Below are 24,612 nucleotides of genomic sequence, written 5' to 3' on the forward strand. Positions count from 1 at the left end.
TGAAAGCAGCGATCCCTCTTCCTGTTCTGGCTTCTGGGATAGCTGCACAGCCTGCATTCGCTCCATAAGACGCACACACATTTCCCCTTACTTTTTAGGAGGGAAAAAGTGAGTCTTATAGAGCAAAAAATACGGTAGGTCTTGACCATTGTGGATGATGCAGAATGGTAGCTAGGCTGCCAGTTGTAGTTCCGTCTCTCTCTTTTTGTCAGGGGCAGGGGAGGGTGGAAGTGTTGGGTCTCAATGGTAGAGCATCTACTGCGCATCTAGAGAGAACAGCCTGAAGCCCCGAAGAGCTACTGCCAGCCTGTGTAGGCTATACTGAGATAGATAGACCAATGGTCTGGCTCAGAAGGAGACAGCGTCCTGTGGTCCTGCAGCTGTCAGTTGTAGTGGCTGAGGGAAAGCACACCCTACTGTAGGTGGAAAAGGCAGACGTTGCGCTACTGTTGCTGCTGATGGTGTGTCCATCCTGTTGGAAAATCTCTCCTCCCTCTGGAGAAATTCAGGGAGATGGTCCTCCCAATTTCTCTGCCCACAAATAGGCTGGAGAATGAGGGACCATTTGCGTGCAGCTTTATGCAAACAACAAGCAACATTCATAATCTTAACTTTTAACTGGAAGCCCACTTCCCAAGATCCCCTCCTTCAAGACCTGATTGTTAAACAGCATTCTTTGAGTGAGATCTCTTTCCACATGGTTGAATGATGTGCACACTTTCTCTCCAGCATATGAAGTTTTTCAGCTTTACCTAAGACACATTCAAAGAACAATATATAAGACTTAGCATGAAATAAACATGTTTTCCTCTTTTGAATATTTAATATAAAAATACTGTTTTATAATGCAATATTTAAACTCACATTTAGAGTACTTCAGTGTTTCAAACTTTTAATTACTTTGAATCAAAGTCACTGGTTGTATTGATTGATCCCTTAGCTTGTAATTTGTGATTAGAACTGCGATTCCCAGGGCTTTTTGAGGGCGAGCAGTGAAGCTTAAGTGATTTTAATAGCAGTATAAAATATTGTACATGTTTAAAATGGAGCAGCCTAATTAGTAGCATATGTTCTAGCAGGAAAAAAATCCAGAGAAAGACTATTTCATAGGTGAAACGCCTTCAACTGCACATAAACCTTCCCCTTTGACTGCAACCCAAGCTTTTGTGGTACAAGTGTGGTCTGTTAGATCAAGACAAGTAGGAATGGACTTTGCAATTAATCCGTGCAGTTAATATGATTAGCCCCAATTGTCAATGTAAAATGATAAATTATTCTGATTATCAGTCCATTGCTCAAATATTAGTGAAGTGTCTAGAAAGACTATTCTAGCATAGTTTTTAGTTCTATCACCTGCTAAAACTTTTCTCTCATGAGCGACTCGTTTGACTGTCACTTAATTTGCCTACTAGGCACACCAGAAGCATATCAAGAGGTCTTATCTTCCTTCTAGGAAACAGCATTCATTATTTTTGCATAGAAGTAAATCCTTGCAGGGTGAGATAAGAGAGTGAGAATGAGGAGAGAACAGAAATGGGATGAGATAAAGGCTGGTGGTGGAGGAAGCTTTCAAAAGGTGACAAGACAGAGATGAGGTCAAAGCGATTAAAATGATACACAGTTAATTTGGCATAGGTGCATGTGGCTTGAAAACACTGTTGGTTGGAGGTTAGGCTAGACAAATGGCAGGAGCCCCCTGCCTAGTCACCTGGCCTCAGCTTACTTTATCCGCACATTTGCGACATTTGTTCTGCTATGTACATCAGTGTTTCCCAACCACTGTTCCGCGGCACACTAGTGTGCCGCGAGATGTTGCCTGGTGTGCCGCGGGAAAAATTAAAAAATCCGAAAGATTTTTTTTTAAAAAAGTCAAATTTTCGATTGGGGCGCCGTCACTAGATGACCCCTGGGGTTCCCTCCCTCCCTCCCGCTCTGCGCCTCCCTCCTCCTCCTCCTCCGGGGAGGCCCTTCCTGGCTCTCGGCCAAGGCTTGGCGGCTGCCACTCACTCACTCGCTCGCCCACCCGTCCCTCCATCCCTGCACCCGGCCTCTCCCCCTCCGTCCCCGGCGCGGGGGCTGCCGGGATCCGTAGTCCCATCGCCCTTGGGCTCCGCGCCCGTGCGGGGTGCGCGAACTCCGTTTCCCAGCGTGGCCTGGCGGGCCGGGCGTTTTGTTTGAAGCGCTCTTCTCCCGGCCATGGAATGAGCGCAGCGGCGGCGGCCGGGCGAGCAGGGGCTCTTCCGCGCAGACCCTGCGCAGCCTGCCTGCACCCCCGCGGAGATCGGGCGGTAGGATGGAGCCCGGGGATCCCCGCGGAGGCGGAGCGGCGGAGGCGGAGGCTGCCCCCCAGGTAGGGCTGCGTCGGGGTTTTTTTATTTTTGCAATGCTGCATCCGCGCCGGAGGGGACGCATCGGACTGCGGGGAGACCCCTTGGCGGGCGTGCAAGGCAATGCATGCGTGCAGGCGTTGCATGGAGTGCAGTGCAATGCAATGGCAACGCCATGGAGCGCATGCATGCAACTTCCACCGGCGCTCCGGACTTGGCAGGTGAGGGGGGTCCCCAGTGGGCGGCAGAGAGAGCCGGGAGGGCGAAGGGGAGCCGGGGGGGAGCAGCGCTGCTCCCCGAGCCGAGCCCGGGGGGAAACTTCGGCGTCGTTGCGCCGGGTGTTGGAAGCGGAGGCTGGCGGGGGTCCCTCACCTGCAAAACCTGGTCGCCTCTCATATATTTCGTGCATTGCATTCATCGCCCGTTTTCTCCCCCAAGGAGCTCCCGGGGGCGCGCGTGGCTCTCCCCGTGTTATCCTCGCAACAACAGCCCTGCGAGGTGGGTCAGGCGAGTGGCCCAAGGGAGCACCCAGGGATTGTCCTGGCCAGGTGGGGTGATTTGAACCCTGCTCTCTGCCCGGTCTTCGTCCTCATTTAGCCCCCACATGTGCATGACTGTGCATGACTGAGGTTTCCCCCCCTCGTCTTGGCTATGGTGTGAGTCTGTCCTGTTAATTAATGGGGTTCTGCCTTCGGAGAAGATGAGCCAGCCCTCAAGGAGGTGATTATGTAATTTGCTAGCAATTCATGTCCCTCCCGGCGTGACGCTGCGCGCTGACGTCACGGGGCTGTAATGGTGGTGTGCCTCGAGATTTTTTTCATGAAACAAGTGTGCCTTTGCCCAAAAAAGGTTGGGAAACACTGATGTACATGCACATGGGCACATTTTGTTGATTTGAAGAGACCCACGGTGCACTGTGCATAACCGTTTTGTCAAACGTTCTTGATGTAAAGTTCTGTGCTGTGTTTGTGGCGTGAGTCAAATAGTCTTAGCTGCTTTCACTTCCCTGAACGCAATTGCAGGATGCACATTCCATTAAATGTGTTAATCTGTTTCTCGGGAACTTCAAAGGCTAATTTATTGTGGCATGAGTTTTCGTGGGCAAGAACCAATTTCATCCGGTGTGTTAAATGGACTGAGAGCTACTTCATATGTAAAAACAACAACTGAGCTATATACTGTCCTTTTAAAATTATTAATTTCCCCACCCGCTCAGGTGTGGAAATGAATCACAATTATGAGAGGTTGTCAGCATCTAGATTAATCCAAGTGGTTGTTGGGAACAAATCAGTCTTAACTGGAAAAGCGGGGCTTGACTCGAATCCCTTTCATCAGTGATACTGTAGACTTATCACCCCCAAAAAGCAGAAACAGAAAGGTGGAGAGTTCTAAAAAAAATCTGGTCTGGCTAGCCTTGGCTCCTAAATAAGTAATAAGCATTTTGAATGTTTTTAGTATCGCATCCAAAGTAGTAATAAATCCAGTGGACACTTTTCAATTCCTTTCCGTCCAGTATTGTTGCCAGCCATTAGTGTTGGAATGATGCTGCAATTTTTGTTTTATTTAGCGTAAGACAGGAATGGCAAAAAAGGAGTGAAATCACAGTGCTTTTAGTTCTCTGACAAGGATGTTAATAAGAAGCACTCTTCCTTCTAAATTAGCAATCGGAATTGCAGAATTCATTCTCGAAATGGGCTCTTAATGTAGTCTTCTGCCAGGCAGATAGCTTTTCAGTTGTTTTAAAGGGTTTGTCTTCTTTAAAGGATAGCTCCTACTCTAGACGTTCATGAGCCCACATAATGTAATGTATGCCCTTTACTGAGGACACCATAGTAGTATACAAATAAGAATAAGAAATCTAGAATAAGAAGCGTGGATCTCAGCTCACTTATTTTATAAACGAATAAGAATCTTTGGCTGCTCACCACAAATAGCTTGTAGTCAGTCTGGTTCATGCACACCACTAAGGCAAACCATGCCTGAGAACACACAAATATTCGCAGGAAAACATGTGGCCACTTCTCTCTTCTCCTGGTCGCAACATCTGGGGGTTAGGGTTAGGGGGCGCAAATCCACGGGTTAGGGGGCGCAAATTACTTGCCTTGCCCCGGGTGCTGACAACCCACGCTACGCCACTGGAGTAACGTCAGGTTTTCCTTTTCTGTGCTAAGCCAAGCATAGAATCATAGAATCATAGAGTTGGAAGAGACCACAAGGGCCATCGAGTCCAACCCCCTGCCAAGCAGGAAACACCATCAGAGCACTGCTGACATATGGTTGTCAAGCCTCTGCTTAAAGACCTCCAAAGGAGGAGACTCCACCACACTCCTTGGCAGCAAATTCCACTGTCGAACAGCTCTTACTGTCAGGAAGTTCTTCCTAATGTTTAGGTGGAATCTTCTTTCTTGTAGTTTGGATCCATTGCTCCGTGTCCGCTTCTCTGGAGCAGCAGAAAACAACCTTTCTCCCTGCATCTGACTTTGCTCCTGCCCTTTTCTTCTGCACTGACGCAAGGGAGCAAGAGACTAAACGACAGACAAGGCTAGTGTTCATGGTACAGCTATAGGCACCATTTGGTTAACAAATTTCCTGCACACCTTGCACTGCTGGGGCCTGAGGTGTAATGAGCAAAGTGCAATGAAATGAGCCGTGGCAGCTCTTTAGATCTCTGCTGTGTGAGGACTTGCACTCCACACTGGCAGAGGAAGGCCTGCCTTTTCCCTTCCCATAACATTACCAGTTCCCTGTTGCATGGGAGGTTATGCTGCAAGCATCTTATGCAATGAGTCGAGGGATGGCTCTGCATTAGGAGTATCTGCCATGCATGCCATCAATAGACATCTGAAGGCAGCCCTGTTTAGGGAAGTTTTTAATGCTTGAAGTTTTATTCTGTTTTTAATGCTCTGTTGAAAGCCACCCAGAGTGGCTGGGGAAGCCCAGCCAGATGGGCGGGGTAGAAATAATAAATGATTATAAATTATTATTATTATAGTGCCCGGTGGAGTGGGTTTCTGAAATGGACAGACGTGCCAGGGCACTCTTAAGCTGTGTACACCCTCCCATTTACTGTGCATGCACGTGGCATTGGCCACAGTCCATCTTTGTCTTGTATCCATCCGGCCGCTTCCTATGAAATGCTGTGTTTCGGTGTGTTTTCCTGCAAAGCAGCTTAGATCTCAGTTGAGAAAAAGAGCAACTTTTTGGTGATGCTTAAATGAGTAAGACTAGGGGTTACCTTTTTGGCCCATGGCATGTTTGAAAAGTGGTGGAACAGTTGTGGGCACCCTGCAGCCAAGCATGTGCTAAAATGTTGACTGCAATTGAAGGCTGCTTTCCAGTTTAATTTCAGTGGGGCTGAGGGCGCTAGAGAAGGCATATGTTCATCCATGGCGACTGCTGATAAGACCAACAGAGCTGAGCAAAATAATGGGAAAACTTCTACTGTACTTAAATCCAGTCCGTGTGGGATAGAGCTAGAAATGAGAAGTCTGATTTGCTTGGGGTGGGAAATACGGTAGCTTGTGCTGCTGTTATAGCCCTTATAAGAAGGAGAATAAGAGTTGTGCCCAAGACTGGAGGTATAAAAACATTAGAAAGCAGTTTCTTCCTCATTTCCTGCAGCAAAAAGGGAGCTTTATCCTTTTCATTTCGGGGAGCAAAACAAGGGGAAGTTAAATTGGTATCTTCAGAACCGGACAGAAAATAAGTTGAAATTCATCAATTCACTTCCCTTGTCGGATTCAGAGCTAACCCAGATTTAAAGTGGTAACTCCATGTGTAGAATCTCCATCAAGTGTTTTGCATGTCAGTGTGGTGCTGGGAGGTCTGCATTTGACTTAGGACAGGGGTCTGCAACCCGCGGCTCCGGAGCCGCATGTGGCTCTTTTACATCTTTGCTGCGGCTCCGGGGCGGATACTAGCGAGGAGAGGAGGCGCATTGTGCGCCCCGACACTCCCCACTGTGGCGGGCGCTGTACTGGCTGTAATGTCACATGGGGGCGGTGCGTGTGTTAGTCACGCACCGTCCCAACGTCACCTTCCCGCCCGCTGTCAGATCAGAGGGCAGCGGCACGCATGCTTTAAATGTCACAATGGTTTTGCGGCTCCCAGGTGTTTTTTTTCCTTCGGAAACGGGTCCAAGTGGCTCTTTTTGTCTTAAAGGTTGCAGACCCCTGCCTTAGGACTATGATACCAGGAGGGGAGGTTTGATTTAACTCTTTCCTCCATGCTGTTTTCTGGTTTAAAAGTTCATACTAACGAACCACAGGAAAGGCACCTACCAGAGTAATTGGCTCATATCATAGATTATCAGTGTCTTTTCCTCCTGCTGCGGGGAGGTAAGACTTGGGGTGACCTGATCTAAAATAGCAGAATTGTTGCATTTCAGCGTTTTGAGGACCAGATCCTTTTTGTTAAGTGCTATGAATACCCGAGGAGGCTACTCACAGAGACCCTTTTGTTTTCATCCACAGGTAATGCAAGTGGTGAAGGAGCAAATAATGAGAGCACTGACCACGAAGCCTAGTTCTCTGGATCAATTCAAAAGCAAACTTCAGAACCTAAGCTACGCAGAAATACTGAAAATTCGCCAGTCTGAGAGGATGAACCAAGAAGATTTCCAATCTCGCCCAATTTTGTAGGTGTTCTCCTGTAGAAGTCTTGCTTCCCCCTCCCCACCTCCTGTTTGGGAGGTCTAACAAATGTGAATGACATTTATGAACCCTTCAGGAATTGCTCTGTAATAAAACTGTTCAGGGGCAGCATTTCAAAGCAGGCCAGTCACATCAACGTGGAATGCGCTCGCTTCCATCTGCAGAAATAAAAACATGCCTCTTTGTATTCACCTAAAGTGGATTCTTCTAATCCCTGTAGGGCTCAGAGTAGTTTATTTGCAGCAAATGATGCTTTGACATTTTCACCCTTTGTGTGCGTGTGTGCTTTCCCCCTCCTCTATGAATTTTCCTTTCTTGCCCAGTTCCTCGCCAAAAAGAAAATGTCACCATCAGTGAACCAGGCAAAATAAAGCCTGGAGCGGAAGCACAAAGTCACAAGGACCCCACAAAAGCAGACTGAATTTCCTTACTGCCTGGTGCTGGGGGGGGGGGCGGTTATCTAAAGGAGCTCCTGTATGCCTGTGTTAATGGATATTAATTGGTATTCCTTTTGCATCACTTTGTGCTCTTGGACCTGGAGGCAGACTGTCAACTTGTTTTTAAGCCTCTCTTGGGCCCATTTCACATTTTTACTGGAGCGACACGCTTGCCACTTCATCATGGCAGATCTCAGCCCATTTTTAGCAGTAAAACAAAATGGAGCTGGTGGGCCTTATCCATTATGCAACAGCATTTTTTGACTAACAGTCAAGTTTATTTTGAAACTTAATCTTCCTTTTTCTTCTTAAGGGGAGCTAAGCACGACTGTAAACTAACCGGTCGTGCCATCCCAACGATACATCCTGTGACAGAATGTAAAATCAGCTTTAAATGCTTGAAAAATGCTTGCATTTTCTGCCTGCAGGTCTTCATACCCAGCTGATTTTTAAAGACTCGGGAGACATTGACACAGTTTTTGAGGATGTATAATGTGAATTCTCAATGCACTGTAAGATTACTTACTCCAGCTTATTGGCTGAATGAGTTTGATCCAAAGATAATAGTTATTCAGTACGATATTATGGTAGAGCCTAGCACCCCAGAGCTTATTCAAAAGCAGGCAGATTGTAGTCCGTGCAGAATCCCCACTGAGATGCTTGCACAGAGAAACAGGCATCTGCCAGAGTTCTGGCACGGCTTGTGGCCAAGACTGCATGTGCTGCTTATCTGTCCCCATTGTGGGGAAACCAAAGCCAGGAAACAATCAACCTTCCTTGCTTGGAATCCAGGACTTGAAGTTCCAAGCCAGCAGCAGGCGTTTCAGGCTAATACTGTTTCTTCACTCTCCCCATTGAGAGCAACAAGCTCTAGGAGTGAGGTGCCACTCCTGGCGGCCTCAGCCTGGACAGCCCAACTTCCAGGCGTGCCACCCTGCTTGCTTTTGAGGCAGTAATCCCTTCTCTGCTCAGGGAGATGCAAGTGAGGGTAAAGTCACTGGTATCCATGCCAGGAGAGGAGACACAAAGAAGGCAGAACGAACGGTGTGAGGCAGATTTATTGAAAGGATAATATCCAAGTTCCCCAAGGCATTTTGAACTTAGACCTTCTTCAGTCAGTATATGAATACAGTGGTACCTCGGGTTACATACACTTCAGGTTACATACGCTTCAGGTTACAGACTCCACTAACCCAGAAATAGTACCTCGGGTTAAGAACTTTGCTTCAGGATGAGAACAGAAATCACGTGGCGGCGGCAGCAGGAGGCCCCATTAGCTAAAGTGGTGCTTCAGGTTAAGAACAGTTTCAGGTTAAGAACAGAACTCCAGAACGAATTACGTACTTAACCCGAGGTACCACTGTACTGCAATGTAGGCAGCAAGTGTGTTTTCTCCACCGTTTCCTTAACAGAATAAATGAGCAACTTCACTACTTGTGTGGTTCTGGTTTCCAGAGTGTAAAGAGAGCTGGTTTCTCAAATGGTAAAATATGGATTCATCCCCCTTGGAGATTTGGGGGTGGGGAGAAGGGAGCTATACCTCCATTTGCGTGTGTGTGTGTCTGGTACAGTACTCCTGGAAGAAGTCCTAGTGTTCACACCAAAGGCCCAGTCCCCTCATTGCTGGGCACATGGCACAACCCGATCCATCCCTAAATATGCTATGTTTGGAGCAAAGCTCCAACGCCACAAGTGAAACAGAATATATACAGCTTCTCAAGGACCAGGGGTCCATAGTAGTTTGGGGCATTTGACTGTAACGAATAAAGAAGTGCACGTTGTACCTGGTTTGCCAGTTGATTGCTAAGCTGAAACGGCCTTCTCATCTTGCAAACAACTGGTAGCATTGCAGAGAAGGCTTAACCTAAAGCATGGGCAAGAGAAAAGATTGCCCAAAGTGGAAATGTATTGCAGAGTGAGAACTCCAGTTAAGACTCAAAACCTGCACGGGAAGTATTTGTGTGTAGTGTGAGTTTTTCTAGTTAGATGTGACTAAGTCTGTGTCTGTTTGCTTGTGTTCTCCCCCCACCCCACCCCCCACTCCTTCCCAGGGAGCTCAAAGAGAAGATTCAGCCCGAAATTTTAGAGTTGATCAAGCAGCAGCGTCTTAATCGTCTTGTTGAGGGAACCTGCTTTAGGAAACTCAACAGTCGGCGGCGGCAAGGTACTAACCAGATTTCTTTTTCCTGCCTCTTTCTCCTTTGCTCCTTTGTTTTTATTGACCACTATAAAAATAACCTTTATTGTTTTGTTAGGGAGCTTTCAGACATGATGGAAAGAGTGCCTTTTAGCCTTTAAAACGTCGCTTCTGTGTGTGTTCAATGCAGCATAAAATTGGGGGAGAGCCACTGATACACTGAGGATGGACCTAGATATTATGGCAGGTGCAAAGGGAGGCCTTTTAGAAACGGCAGTGCCATATTGGTTTGTTTCATCAAGTGGCAGCCCGTAAGGTGGCGTGATTGAATAGGAAATCCTGCGATATGACGAAATCATAACACAGGTTTGAATACCTCTAAATTGGTGGGGATTTTCTGAGGCCTGGCAGGGCTTCTAATTCGGCCCACAAGGCTGCTTTCCCAAACACCTCCCCACAGCTGTTGCCATGTGTGAGATAAAGATGTGGTCAGGATGGGCTACCCCAGGGAATTTTCCTTGCATTCAGATCCTGAGCATCCATTTTCAGTTTCTAAAGACCAAGTCCCATGTTATCTCCTCAACTTTTTAGGAAAATGTGACATGCCCAATCCCCCCCCCCCCCCAGTTTCCCTATCAGACAAGTGATTTTTTTAAAAGAAGCCCAAGCTCATACTGTTAAAAGTGTCTTAGCTTAAAACTACATAAGGCATGATTACTTAAAGCAAATATTTCTGTTGAGATGGTCTAGTGTGTTTCTTTACAGGAATTTGGGGCAGGTATTAAGTCCCGGTTTAGATCCTTCTGTCATTCTGCCTAGAATTACTTCACCCTTTCTTACTGTCTGCCTTCAGTGTCACAATCCATTAAGATCATGTGCACAATTTCTGCTTATTCTGAAACCAAGGAAACTGCCACTCAGTCTGCCTGACATAAAAAGCCTCCTTAGATTTCTGGCACATCTGCCCACTTATGAATAAGTGTTTCCTCTTTCTTGTGCTAATCACATGAGGGCCATTTCATGTGAAGGCTTTAACATAGCCATTTTGTGGGGGGTTTATCACGCATCATATTTTTCAAGTGTTATGGATGCTTGACAAAATATGTAGCATAGTAAAAAAATCTTAGCAAATCAATATGTGAAGCTGGTAGTTGCCACAAGCAGTGGGAAGCAAGCAATCTAAAAATACAGTGGTGCCTCGCAAGACGAAATTAATCCGTTCCGCGAGTCTCTTTGTCTAGCGGTTTTTTTGTCTTGCGAAGCAACCCTATTAGTGGCTTAGCAGATTAGCGCTATTAGCGGTTTAGTGGCTATTAAAGGCTTAGCGGCTAAAAGGCTATTAGCGGCTTAGCAGCTTAGAAAAGGGGGGGGGGAATCGCAAGACTCGCAAGACTTTTTCGTTTTGCGAAGCAAGCCCATAGGGAAATTTGTCTTGCGAAGCGCATCGAAAAACGGAAAACCCTTTCGTCTAGCGCGTTTTTCGTCTTGCGAGGCATTCGTCTTGCGGGGCACCACTGTACTCTTAAGATAAATAAGAGCTAAATTTTATGACAGATTAGTTTTGTTACTGGATATCTTATTTGCTTCACTCTAGTTATCAGAGCCAAAGGGAAACACCCAAAAATATCCAACCTTTTTCTCTGGAGAATAGGTTTGCTTCATTCAAACCATCAGGCAACCTGTGCAGTTGGAATCACTGTTTTAGCTGGCTAAGAGCAAACTGCCTTAAAAAAAAATCCACTTAGAATCATAGAATTGTAGAGTTGGAAGGGATCCTAAGGGTCATCTAGTCCAACCCCCTGCAGTGTAGGAACATACTTCTATAATAAACATTTATATAAGCATAAACATTAAATGAACATTTATATGTTTATTAAATGGTGGTGCTTTGGGTAAAGAGCCCTGTTGGGAGGGAATTGTCTGGCATTGACCTCGTAAACTCATGACTGCGGCGGCCTGAAGCTGCCAACAAATACTATTACCAGAAGCAACTCTTGACAAACCCTTTTAAGAACAATTATAGAGGGAGAAGATGAAGCTGGCAAGAGATGCAAATTCATGTGGCATCTTAATAAAAGCTTGCAGTGCAAAATAGGGACCTAAGAGTCACAGTTGGGGGTGGAGAAGGGTCCCTCCAGATATTGGTTGGCAATGCTGCAGTCATGTGTTTTATTTCTGGATTACATTCTCTGGTTTGCTGCGATACAGATTAACGATCCTTACCGGCATTTTATTTCATCAGATAAATTTTGGTATTGCCGCCTTTCGCCAAACCACAAAGTCCTACATTATGGAGATTTGGAGGAGAGTCCCCAGGGAGAAGTTCCACATGATTCATTGCAGGATAAGTGTAAGTAATTGAAATGTCACAACTCCTGTGTTTGTTTCCTTTTTCATTGCTTTGTGATGTAAAATGAGAAGATGTAAGAAAATGGAGAGGAGGAAAGGGCAGAGAAGGGTTTGGCAGGTGATTGGATCCTTAGATCTTTTTTGCTTTCTCCCCTAAAACCCCAAACCCTTTTTCAGCTCCACAGTTGTTGACTGTTACAGCACTTAATTCCTTCTCCTCTGCTAGCTTCTAATTAGAATCCTTCCTTTAGGGACTTCTCTCAGCCCTCTTACTACAGGCTGGGTCTGTTTCATCACGTTCATTAGCCAAGAAGTTGACTTGTGGCAATTTTGAACATAAGGAGGAAGCACCAAACAAGAAAAGGATGAAGAAAGCCACACTTCCTGTTCTTCTGCATTAAATATTAGGGATAGTCCTCTTTAAAATGAAGACAAAACAATTTATTTGCAATCCCTGTATTGAACGCTGAAAGCAGCGTATAAATGCTATTATAAAGTTGTGCTGTACTTTTAATTTTTCTCTTCCACAAGCAGGGATTTTTCTTCACTAATTAGTATTTTACTTTATGAGTTTTCACAGAATATGTTTGACCGGAATGCAACACAACAGTACAATCTCCATATATTTTCTGCCAGGTTAACTTAATTTCTCTTAAAATCCACCTCTGGCTCACTTCTTGCCAGCCCCAATGTTTGCTTTAGCTGTTCCTCTGACTTTCTTCATTCTGTTCTTATGTTCTTTACGCTGTTTCCCAGAAGTCTTTTTCTTTTCATACAAACCATGCCTGGCAAGTCTGTGCTTTGATTCATTTTTCTTTGCATAGTCAAGGGGATCATAGATCATGCCAAAGCCTGTTGTCTTCCCACCTCCAAAATGAGTCCTTAAGCCAAAGATGAAAATGACATCTGGGGTTGTCTTGTACATTTTGGGCAACTTTTCGCAGATTTCAGTTTTGGGAACAGTGGCCTTTCCAGGATGAAGAACATCTATCACCATTTGCTTACGCTGAAGCAGCCTGTTGGTCATGAACTTCATTGTTCAGATGGTGACCATGTTGTTCATCTTGGTGGCATCTCCCATAATTAGTATTTTTTAAAATAGAATTTGATTGTTCTCTGATAGCTAAACCCTAGCATGCAATTTTAAGCACTACTTGTTGGGGAGGGGTTATTTAAAAAACAGAGCATTCAGTGACTATACAAATGTCAGAGGTAATAAGGTTGAAATGTGTTTGTCCCCTGAGGAAAATGCCCGGGGTTTCCTTCACACCAGTTGGCTGAAAGATACAGAGATAAGGACCTCAGCAGAGTGTCTTAACAGCACCAGTTTATAGTCAGACTCGCTTATTTTCATTGCTTCACAGATTGGCCTCACGGCTGTTCCAGGCTTTTTATTGCAATCCTTCATCAGAATCTAGGACAAGGTTTCTTATCACTTCACTAAGGCTCTGGCACCGAGAGGAGCTGCTTACTTCTCCTTGTGCTCAGAGAAATGATACCAAATGCTAGAGTGGAATGAAAGATGATGATGAGGCAGTCAGTCTTGAATAACTTTGAAATGTGTCTTTGATAGCTGAACTCACTCATCCAGCCCAGACTTCTATTAACTGTGAAAGCATGCTGTGCTAATGTAAGTCCATGCTGGAAAAATTTGAAATGCCTAGCCAGATTGCTACTGACATTCCACTTCTAGGTAGAGCTATCGTCAATCCAAAATAGGACTTCAGCCCATAAAGGGCGAGATTCCATGGAAGCCACCTCTCTTATTGTTGGCGCCTGTCTGTCTCAAGAGACAATGGAGTGTGCCTCTCAGGCAGAAGACAAGCTGCTACATTAGCAGCACCAAAGTGACCTCCTTGAGGTGCAAGCCTGGGCAGTGTGGATGGAAGTCCTGAGCTGCCCAGACGACAAGACCCCTCTTGGCCTCACTGATGTGGTCCAAAGGAAAGCTAGAATAATAGTTGGCACTAGCTTGACTGCAGGAGTTGTTCATATATATGTCATTGTTTGAGTACAGTGGTACCTCGCAAGACGAATGCCTCGCAAGACGAAAAACGTGCAAGACGAAAGAGTTTTCCATTTTTTGAGTCGTTCCGCAAGACGAATTTCCCTATGGGCTTGCTTCACAAGACGAAACGTCTTGCGAGTTCTTGCGAGTTTGTTTCCTTTTTCTTAAAGCCACTAAGCCGCTAATAGCCGCTAAGCCGCTAATAGCCGTGCTTCGCAAGACGAAAAAACCGCAAGACGAAGAGACTCGCGGAATGGATTAATTTCGTCTTGCGAGGCACCACTGTACAGTGAGAAGGGAAACACACTAAAAGGAAAGCAATTGCCAGTTTTAAACCTCTCAGCTGCCTTGTGTGTGAGAGATAAAAGATGCAAAGCCCTCAAATATTCCATGGGTAAAGGTAAAGGGACCCCTGACCATTAGGTCCAGTCGTGACCGACTGGGGTTGCGGCACTCATCTCGCTTTATTGGCCGAGGGAGCCGGCGTACAGCTTCCAGGTCCTGTGGCCAGCATGACTAAGCCGCTTCTGGCAAACCAGAGCAGCACACGGAAAGGCCGTTTACCTTCCCGCCGGAGTGGTACCTATTGATCTACTTGCACTTTGAAGTGCTTTCAAACTGCTAGGTTGGCAGGAGCAGGGACCGAGCAACGGGAGCTCACCCCATTGCAGGGATTCAAACCGCAACCTTCTGATCAGCAAGTCCTAGGCTCTGTGGTTTAACCCACAGCGCCACCCGCGTCCCAGCACCACGGTTACCTTCCTACATGGTTACCTTCCTACAATCTTGTGTTTCATTCTCGGTATCCTGCATCTTCAGCGTGACTGATGTTCCAGATTCAGTGCTGTAATTTAGAAGAGATTAGCATAGATGTGCAGCACACATCAACCGAACTTAGCATTCACTAGCTGAGCAAGCTAACTGACCGGCTTCTCTTCATCTTAAAAATACAGTAAACATAGCTCAGTGTGAAGTGTGCGTGCAAAGGGGGCTGCAGAATAGGACAGAGGAGGAGGCATGGGAATGGAGGGGATCTGTGTGCAAGGGAAAGTTTAAGAAAGCAAGGAGAAAAGTGGATGGGGAAAGGCAGTGAAGGTGAAAACAGAGGTTGAGAAAAAGAAAGGATTAGGAGGCATGGGAATGGGGTGGAAGGAGAAAGCAGGGGCATAAGAGGTTCTGCAGAACAGGAGAGAATGGTGGCTTCATAGGTGACAAGGATGCTTGGTAGCTGCAATGGGGAGGAGGAGGAAGATGCTGGAGGCTCCCATAGGTGATTTGTGGGCAGATGGATGCACAAAAGGAGGGAGGTGAGGTTTGGACATCAAGGTGACGGTGAAAGTGAATCTAAAGCAGCAACAGAAGAGACATGGCTTTGGAAATGGGGCTGGGAAGATGAATCACAAGCTTAGTAGTAGCAGGGGGTGGGAAGGGGAGCTCTGTGGGGCTGGGGGGGGGGGCTGGCAGGAGGGTTGGTGAGTGGGATGAGCAGGGACCCAGGCCATAGTAGTAGAATCTTTTCTGGGTTGTTCATTATTATGCATTTTTAAGGGCATTAAGTTTGCTAGATGTCCCCTGCAGAACCAGCTTTGGCCCTAGTCGTCAAGAGGGATTTGTTCCTTTATTTAGAATCGTTCTTTATTTCATGCATACAGAACTCCGTTCCATAGCTTAGAAGGCAATTCTCTAGTCTTTGTTCTTCTGGAAGCTTTGTATGGTGGAGCTGTTCAGTGAGTTGTGCCCCTGGTGTTCTCACTGGCCACTTTTCTGGACAAACAGCGACGTGTCTGGTCTTAGGTGTGGGTACTCTTTATTAGGAGAGCGCCTTCTGTCATGAAAGAATGCAGAAAGGGAGGAAAGTTTGCAGAAAGGAAAACAGAGAAGACGGGAGATTTGAAAAGACAAGTCTTGGCTTTAAGGCCCCATGAATAAGTTTTGTGTGCTGAAGGCTACTATACAAAGAAATGCCATTAATAATACCTTTAACCTTTGTCATTTCAAGCAAGATATAACAGCTTGTTGCCTGGATAGAGAACTGACAAAATAAAATATGTCTCTGCTGAGTCTTGCTCAAACAGAAGAGGGGATAGATGCTTGCCTTGCACCATATGAAGCCTTTCCAAATAAATTTTCTAGATTGCAAGGGAGTTTGACACAGCCTTTCCACATTAGTCTGCGAAACACATAGGCAGGTTGTTGTTGTTGTTGTTGTTGTTGTTGTTGTTGTAATATTTTGCCTCAAATTGGCTTGCATTTGAAGCCATGAATGTTGCTTCTCTGAGTTAATTCATTTGAGCATGCTTATTTCCCCCCAGCCTCGATTGTTGCCTGTTTTTGTGAGGGCTTCAGTACAAGCCTAGACATGGGAGTTGTGCCACTGCAAGCCTTTGCAAAGTGTATTGAACCACCGTCCTCGAAACCCATGCAGCCCACACACAACCATCTGGCGTGTGGACTAGGAGTGGGGGGAGCCTCTGGGTGTGGGAATTGGCTAGGGTGATTCTGGTGAGGTCTGAAAGTTACTCCAGTGGGAAATGCAGCTCTTTGCCCTGCAGGTGTAGATTCAGTGATGGAGGGTTGGTTAAAACAAAATTAAAATAAAAAAAATAAAAAAAATCCTTAGAAGGGAAGTTGGTTGTGTTTCATAGATACCAGATGGAAACTACCTCTGACAAGCAACATAACTGCACACACGTGTAGACCTGTAACATTTAGACAGGATTCCTATCCTCACTTTTTGGGAGTAGGACCCAATCTGATTCTCTTGGATCCATTTCAAGCAGGTATTTGGTCTGGTTTGTGGACTGAGAGCACCTGTGTGGTGGCCTGTGTCAGGAGGAGAGTGTCTCCTGTTGACACGCCTTGACCTCTCAACAGCTTTTGATACCATCAGTCGTATCTTTCAAGAGCAGCTTTCTGAGTTGGGAGCAAGAGCCCTGTGCAAGATAAAGTGAATTAATAATAATAATAATAATAATAATAATAATAATAATAATACGAGGGGAGTTCATGAAAGATTTCCCCTGACGTACTTTCTGCGGACTGAGACAAACGAAACGGGGCACAGTTATTATTCCTTCTCTACGTAGCTACCAGCAAGAGTCAAACACTTCTTCCAGCGCTTTATGCAGCTGTGGAAACCTCGTCTGTAGAAGTGGGCAGGTTGTGTCACAAGCCACGACTTGACCTCAGAAATCTGCATTTCATTGTCTGGAAAAAGCTTGCCCTTCAAAACTAACTTCATTTTAATGTTTTTTTTTTAAAAGTTGTCTATCATATGTTATCCTTGTAAACCGCTTCAGGGTTTCTTTTATGTGAAATGATACATAAATTGAATAAATACAATCTCATCTTTCTGGCTCCTTTCTCGCATTGGATGCTGGAAGATGGTAGAAGGGATGTCACTTCTGACATAGCGCTTTTCTCTTGCCTCTTGTTTCATGCCACAGTTTTTTCACACCTTGGAATATCTCTCTCACCCCCTCTTTTTCTTTTGCTGCAGTGCCCGTGGCAGACATAAAAGCAGTTGTGACAGGGAAGGACTGCCCTAACATGAAGGAGAAAGGAGCAAAACAAAACAAGGTATCATTTTGAATAAAATACAACGACTTCTTAGTTAGAAAACTCTGCATTTGACAGAATAGCACATTTGTTAATTCTGCTTCAGAGAATTTGTGAAATTCGTTTTGAGGTTTTTATTTTTAACTTGTTCCATGACAGAGGTTTGAAGCAGGTAGCTATACTTAAAAAACACACCATATGAATCCAACAGAATAACATCTTTACATAAGTAGAAAACACAGTATTATTAAAACCATTCTATGAATGCCCAATTTAAGCCAAGTGAAATGGAAGCGCCATATAGCAGTCCCTGAAGCTCAGCTTTTAACAAACCCCCAGAAGGAAAGCAATTCCATAGCTGTGAGACAGTTCCTGGACAGACGATGTTTTAAGTGTCCTGGATGCTAAACTGGAATTGTCCAGAGAATACTGGTCCGGGAGACACTCTCCTCCCCATGTTTTCCTATTCTGGGCATCCACACAGATATACAGTGGTACCTCAGGTTACATACGCTTCAGGTTACACACTCCGCTAGCCCAGAAGTAGTGCTTCAGGTTAAGAACTTTGCTTCAAGATAAGTACAGAAATCGTGCTCTGGCGGCGCAGCAGCAGCAGGAGGCCCCATTAGCTAAAGTGGTGCTTCAGGTTAAGAACAGTTTCAGGTTAAGAACGGACCTCAGGAACGAATTAAGTACGTAACCAGAGGTACCACTGTACACTCAAAGCACGCTTTCAAGAGCAGCTTTCCCAATGGGCAAATGGGAGGGTTTCCCTTCTAGGTGATGGGGAGAAGGAGAACCCAGATGTAACAAAAATAAGGGCTGGCATTTTGATGATGACATAGTGTGAGCCCTGCATAAAAGCTGTGTGCGCAAGCGTCTGAGATTGCACAATAAACCCATGTCTAGAAGCACCTTGGGTATGTAGGGGAGCTTGTTCCCTCCACGGGAGTGAATGGAGGAGCCGTTCCAGTTGCAGGTTGCCCTGGAAAGAGGTGTCTGGATGGAGTGACAGGCTCTTCTTTCTATGTGCAAAGTACTTGGGTTCACATTCCCCCAAGTTTCACAGCGGATTAAAACTTCCAAAGGATATTTTCATCCTTCTGCCCTTCATTATGCATAGCAACTGCTCTGGTGTTTATGCATTGGCAGAGCAGAAGTGACAGAATGCTGCTGCCGCAAGCAAAGAATAGATTTGGCAGAATGTCCTTACCGGTGGTTTCATCATCTCTCCCTTTGCCAGCATACAGCTTCCATCCTTCCAGAGGGATCGCTTAGCAATAAATAAGCGCAATGTTGTTTGGGTACTCAATGTCAAGGCTATCTGGAATAGCTTGATGGGACACAATCTAATTCACTCGTTTTTCTGTCTGCCGGTCTTCGAAATTGGCTTTAATTCTAAGTGGTCCCACTGTAAATGTCATTTTCGTTATTTTCTTGTATTATCTGAATACGTTGTGTGCAAAAAAACAAAACAATACAACCCACAGAACAAAAAGCAACCCTGGTATTGCTTTAATAAGCCTTTAAATCAAAGATGTCCAAGGGAATCTTGACTACAGGTTCTAATAATAATAATAATAATAATAATAATAATAATAATAATAATAATTCTATCCTGCCTTTTTCCCTGACAGGGATTCAAGGCAGATTATATATAAAATAGAAGCAATTGAAAACATAGGTGGGGCTTTAAAGGTCAAAACCAGCACCGTAAACCTGACCCTGTACTCCACTGGGAGCCAGTGCAGCTGGTAAAACACTGGATTAATGTGATCCTGCGACAAGAACTCCATAAGGAGCCTCGCCGCGGCATTCTGCACACACTGGAGTTTCTGAGTCAGCTTTAAGGGCAGCCCTTGATTACAGTCATACCTCGGGTTGAAGTAGGTTCAAGTTAACCCAGAAGTAACGGAGTGCGTTACTTCTGGGTTTCGCCACATGCGCAGACGCTCAGAATGACGTCACATGCATGCGCGGAAGCTGCGAAACGTGACACGCACAGTCGCGTGTTACATTTACTTCAGGATGCGAACGGGGCTCCAGAATGGATCCCATTCATATCCAGAGGTACCACTGTACAGTAATCAAGCCTGGAGGTAACCATCGCATGGATCACTGTGGCCAGATCAGGGCGAGAAAGGTAAGGGACCAACTGCTTGATACAGCAGTTACCTGTTTTGAGTTACCGTATTTTTCGCACCATAGGGCGCACCGGACCATAGGGCGCACCCAGTTTTTTTTGGGGGGGGAATCAAGGAAAAAAATATTTCCCCCCCCCCAGCTCCAAAGAGCAGCGTACAGGCTGCACACAATCTCTCCCTGCCCGAGGGGTTGCGCGCAGCTATGGAAGCAGGCAAGGCAGCTCGCTGTTTTGGCTTCCCCTTTAGCCCCGTGCAGCCTCTCCTTGCCGGAGGGGTTGCGCGCAGCTATGGCACAAGCCTGCATTCGCTCTATAGGATGCACACACATTTCCCCTCAATTTTTGGAGAGGAAAAACTGCGTCCAATAGAGTGAAAAATACGGTACCTGTACGTCCAGTTGCCTCCTCACAGCCAGATGGGGGTGAGGTGCTCCCAAGCCCAAGGCTTCTTCTTCTCATTCACATGGTGCTCTGCTCAATAATTCACCATGCAGTGGGACAGACGCCTTTACACCAGTGTTGCTTCTGCTTACTGGGGAAGGGCAACTTAAGGAGGGTGGTGAGGTCACTGGGTGCACTGGGGAGAGCGCCTGATGGGTTCTGCCGGTGAGTTGAACCTCGCTGACACGCTGTGCCACCCCAGCCTTGTCCAGGCAGGCTGCTCTGTCCACCTAAAAGAACCATTACTGGTTACACTATGACTTATCACAGTGTGTGAACCAAGCCTAGGAAACTTGTTAAACTCATATTAGGCCCCTTTTCCGGTAAATATTTCTTTGTCTCTTTTCAGGAGGTGCTTGAGCTCGCATTCTCCATCTTGTACGATTCCAATGGACAGCTAAATTTCATTGCTCCTGACAAGCATGAGGTAAATCGTGTGTGATTCTATTTGTGTATTAAAAAGAAAAAGAGAGATTACCTTGTTGAATTACTTTGGTCAGCACTGGACAGTTTCAAGAATTCCTGGAGAACCAGCTAAGACTATGTTGTGGTTTTTCCACAGATCTCCAAGATGCTCTTTAGCTGATCATGGGTACTTTGGTTATAGCCAATCCTTGTATGTTCTACGACAAACTTGTTCCAAGCAAAAATGTTCCAAAAAGGTCCATAAAGCAGCTGTGAGCTTCTCTCTGGCAGCCTGCGCATTCACACTAAACCGTGATTTGCTCAAACCAGCCACGATCTACCTTCCTAAAGGCAGGTGGCGAAGAGATTGAGGGCTCACCTTCTCTCCCCAAGATGCTCTGCTCATGTCCAGCCTCACTTACCATCTCGGCTGCCACCGAGTGTCCTGATTTATTACTTCCTCAGTTTGGTCCCAGACTTAGCTGAAGAAAGAGAAGAAACAGTGTCACACCTGGTCAAGATTGAACTGCTGTTTTGTTTGATACAGCGCTTTTTGAGACCCTCTTATTAGAAAACGTAAATATAACAGTGGAAGCCACGTTCAGGGAAGTGCAGAGGCAAAATCAAAGAGGACTTCCTCTATTGGGCTATTCTTTGTTGAGGTGGAGTCCACAATCCTTCACCCAAAGCACCTCTTTTTATTTGACTCCCAGCCAAAGACTTTCAAGAACTCTTCTTTAACTACAGTGTGGACGATTTCTTCTAAAATAATGTGTATAGAGCACATTCTGTTTGGCTTTGTCCTCTTTCATCCCTCGTCCTGTTCATATAACGATTTTTTCATCCCCCACCCAGCCTGCCGCTGCACACTGTGAGCTCTAGCTATTTTTAAGCTCAGCCTTATTTTGTAACACACGGTCAGCTAAATTTAAAATTCATCTTTCGGCATGGAATCTAAGAGAATCCTTTATATGATAAAAACACTGCTATGGCTCATTTAATTTTCCACTTGTAAACTAGGACACAGGCCAGTATGATTGAAATCTTTATTTTTAGACAGCTCCATTCAAGCACTTTTGTTCACAGTTGCATAAACGGTTTTTAGTAAGAAATTTGAGTGGCTGATGGAATAGGATTTGATGGTTGTTCATGAAATCCCCTAGGACGGCTGCTGATTTAAAACAGTTGTTTAGCCCGTGTTTATCTGGAACTGTCAGCTTCAGGGTGATGCTGCAGTTTTCCATTATTGTTTTTAAAGGAGGGGAAATGTTTGTTTCGTATTCACAGCTGAACCCAGCATCCAGAGTGTAGCTTTTAAAGGTCCAGCAACACTGACGTAATTCTGATTCTTAAAACAGTCAGGGCAATGCAAGACCTCACAATTCCCAAAATAGAACCAATGACATAATCTACAGAATTTATATTGGTATCATGTATTACTAATTATACGGTTTTGCGTCTACTTTCCATTTGCGTTCAACATTTTCCATCATTTTTCATAATATGGATGGATAAATACACACACCCCCAAATGAAGAAATAGTGCGCTAGTTTTGATGCAGTTTTGACTCTCGGAAGGTCGGCGGTTTGAATCCCCGCGACGGAGTGAGCTCCTGTTGCTCGGTCCCTGCTCCTGCCAACCTAGCAGTTCGGAAGCATGTCCAAGTGCAAGTAGATAAATAGGTACCACTCCGGCGGGAAGGTAAACAGTATTTCCGTGCACTGCTCTAGTTTCGCCAGAAGCGGCTTAGTCATGCTGGCCACATGACCCAGAAAAACTGTCTGCGGACAAACACCAGCTCCCTCAGCCAGTAAAGCAAGATGAGCGCCACAACCCCAGAGTTGTTCGCGACTGGACTTAACGGTCAGTTTACCTTGTTTCAAGTCGCGACTGGACTTAACGGTGCTTACCTTTTTCTCTTTCTTTTTCTTTTTTTGATGAAATAGCATATCAGGCTTCTACTTAAAATGATGAGCCCTCCTAGGTTAGTTGCCCCAGATTTATTTTGATGAACAAGTGAATCCAAAACTAAAGCTAGTTCTGCAATAAGAAAAGAGGCGCTGGATAATAATAATAATAATAATAATAATAATAATAATAATATATGTCAAGTCAATTCTTCCACAAAAGAAAGAAAGTGAAGTGGCCAGCATGGGATGGTTAGACCACAGCATGTCTTCCCTGCCAGAGGCTGGATGCAGAGGGTTTTTTGTATCTTCCCTACAAGAAGTTAGTCCCAGGAGGTGACTTAACATCCCCAGAATTATTTCACTGTCGTTCTGATCCATTGAGAACTTTGGACGTTTCCCAGTTGTGGATCTTCCACTGTCATGTCTTTGATGGCAAGTGACGCATTTCCCCCAAACTGAGAATGATATATTAGCTCCAGATAGAAATACAGTTCACACGCATCTATGCCACAGCTGAAATGTGTGAGGTGCTGTCTTAGACATTTACCCTAGAAACACAAGTCATAGAATCATAGAATAGAATCATAGAATCATAGAGTTGGAAGAGACCACAAGGGCCATCGAGTCCAACCCCCTGCCAAGCAGGAAACACCATCAGAGCACTCCTGACATATGGTTGTCAAGCCTCTGCTTAAAGACCTCCAAAGAAGGAGACTCCACCACACTCCTTGGCAGCAAATTCCACTGTCAAACAGCTCTTACTGTCAGGAAGTTCTTCCTAATGTTTAGGTGGAATCTTCTTTCTTGTAGTTTGGATCCATTGCTCTGTGTCCGCTTCTCTGGAGCAGCAGAAAACAACCTTTCTCCCTCCTCTATGTGACATCCTTTTATATATTTGAACATGGCTATCATATCACCTCGTAACCTCCTCTTCTCCAGGCTAAACATGCCCAGCTCCCTTAGCCGTTCCTCATAAGGCATCGTTTCCAGGCCTTTGACCATTTTGGTTGCCCTCCTCTGGACACGTTCCAGTTTGTCAGTGTCCTTCTTTAATTGTGGTGCCCAGAACTGGACACAGTACTCCAGTCACCTTTACCTTCTTCCCTACTTTGGTGTAACATCTGAAGCTGCCCTGAGAAAAGTAACTTGGCTGCATAATAACCTAAGATAGTATTTTTATCTTAGGTGGTGTTGAGGGATGAGTGTTGAGACCCCTGGACACTCACTTGTGGGGTGCCTCATGGTTCTGTCCTCTCCCCCATGCTTTTAAACATCTAAATGAAGCCACTGGGAGAGATCATCAGGGGGTTTGGGCTGGGTGTTCATCCATATGCCAATGATACCCAGCTCTTTCTTAAATTGGAACCAGTGAGGGAGGTGAATGTCCTTGTGTTAGTGTCTGGAGATGGTTGGAGGATGGATTGTGCCTAATGGATTGAGGCTGAATCCTGACACGACAGAAGTACTGTTTGGGGGGGGCAGGGGGTGGTCCCTGGTCCTGAATGAGATAACTGTGCCCCTAAAGGACCAGGTGCGCAGCCTGGGAGTCATTTTGGACTCACTACTGTCCATGGAGGCACAGGTCTATTCTATGTCCAGGGCAGCTGTCTTCCAGCTGTATCTGGTACCCCAGCCAAGACCTTGCCTGCGCACTGTTTCGACAGAGTGGGACATGCTTGGACTACTGCAATGCGCTCTATGTGGCACTACCTTTGAAGGCAACTCAGAAACTACAACCAATCCAGAATGTAGCTGCCAGACTAATGTCTGGGAGTGGCTGCCAGGACCCTATAACACTGGCCCTAAAAGATCTACATTGGCTCCCAGTATGTTTCCAAGCACAATTCAGTTGGTCAGGAACTTCAAAACCCAAAAAGGTTGTGGCCCTGTATACCTGAAAGTCTCAGACACGGAGGTCCAGCGCCGAGGGCCTTCTGGCAGTTCCCTCACTGCAAGAAGTGAAGTTACAGGAAACCAGACAGAGGGCCTTCTCGGTAGTGGCGCCTTCCCTGTGGAACGCCCTCCCATCAGATGTCAAGGAGGTAAAGAACTACACAACTTTCTGAAAACACCTGAAGGCAGCCTTGTGTTGGGAAGTTTTTTTATGTTTTATGTTTTGCTGTGTTTTTTATTATGTTGGAAGCTACCCAGAGGGGCTGGGACAACCCAGTCAGATGGCAATGGTATAAGTAATTAATAATAATTAGCATCCTCATTGTCGTCGTCGTCATCATCCTTTCTCTT

At 45.5% G+C, this 24,612-nt stretch overlaps 1 protein-coding gene and 1 pseudogene across 9 annotated transcripts in view; one reads left to right on the forward strand and one right to left on the reverse strand.

Moving 5' to 3' along the window:
* Positions 1–24,612, forward strand: part of ELMO1 (engulfment and cell motility 1) — a 330,457-nt gene that overhangs the window by 304,487 nt on the left and 1,358 nt on the right. For all 8 annotated transcript variants that reach the window (XM_081165141.1, XM_081165139.1, XM_081165140.1 and 5 more), the window contains 5 exons: positions 6,800–6,963; positions 9,468–9,580; positions 11,796–11,903; positions 17,410–17,489; positions 20,402–20,479. In XM_081165141.1, the coding sequence (XP_081021267.1) occupies positions 6,800–6,963; positions 9,468–9,580; positions 11,796–11,903; positions 17,410–17,489; positions 20,402–20,479 (543 nt within the window). The remainder of the gene's footprint in view (positions 1–6,799; positions 6,964–9,467; positions 9,581–11,795; positions 11,904–17,409; positions 17,490–20,401; positions 20,480–24,612) is intronic.
* Positions 12,466–13,914, reverse strand: LOC308570419 (small ribosomal subunit protein eS24 pseudogene; annotated as a pseudogene). Its single transcript has one exon. The product of its transcript is annotated as a small ribosomal subunit protein eS24 pseudogene (transcript).

The sequence above is a fragment of the Podarcis bocagei genome (assembly GCF_964188305.1).
Source record: "Podarcis bocagei genome assembly, chromosome: 12".
NCBI classification, from domain to species: Eukaryota; Metazoa; Chordata; class Lepidosauria; order Squamata; family Lacertidae; genus Podarcis; species Podarcis bocagei.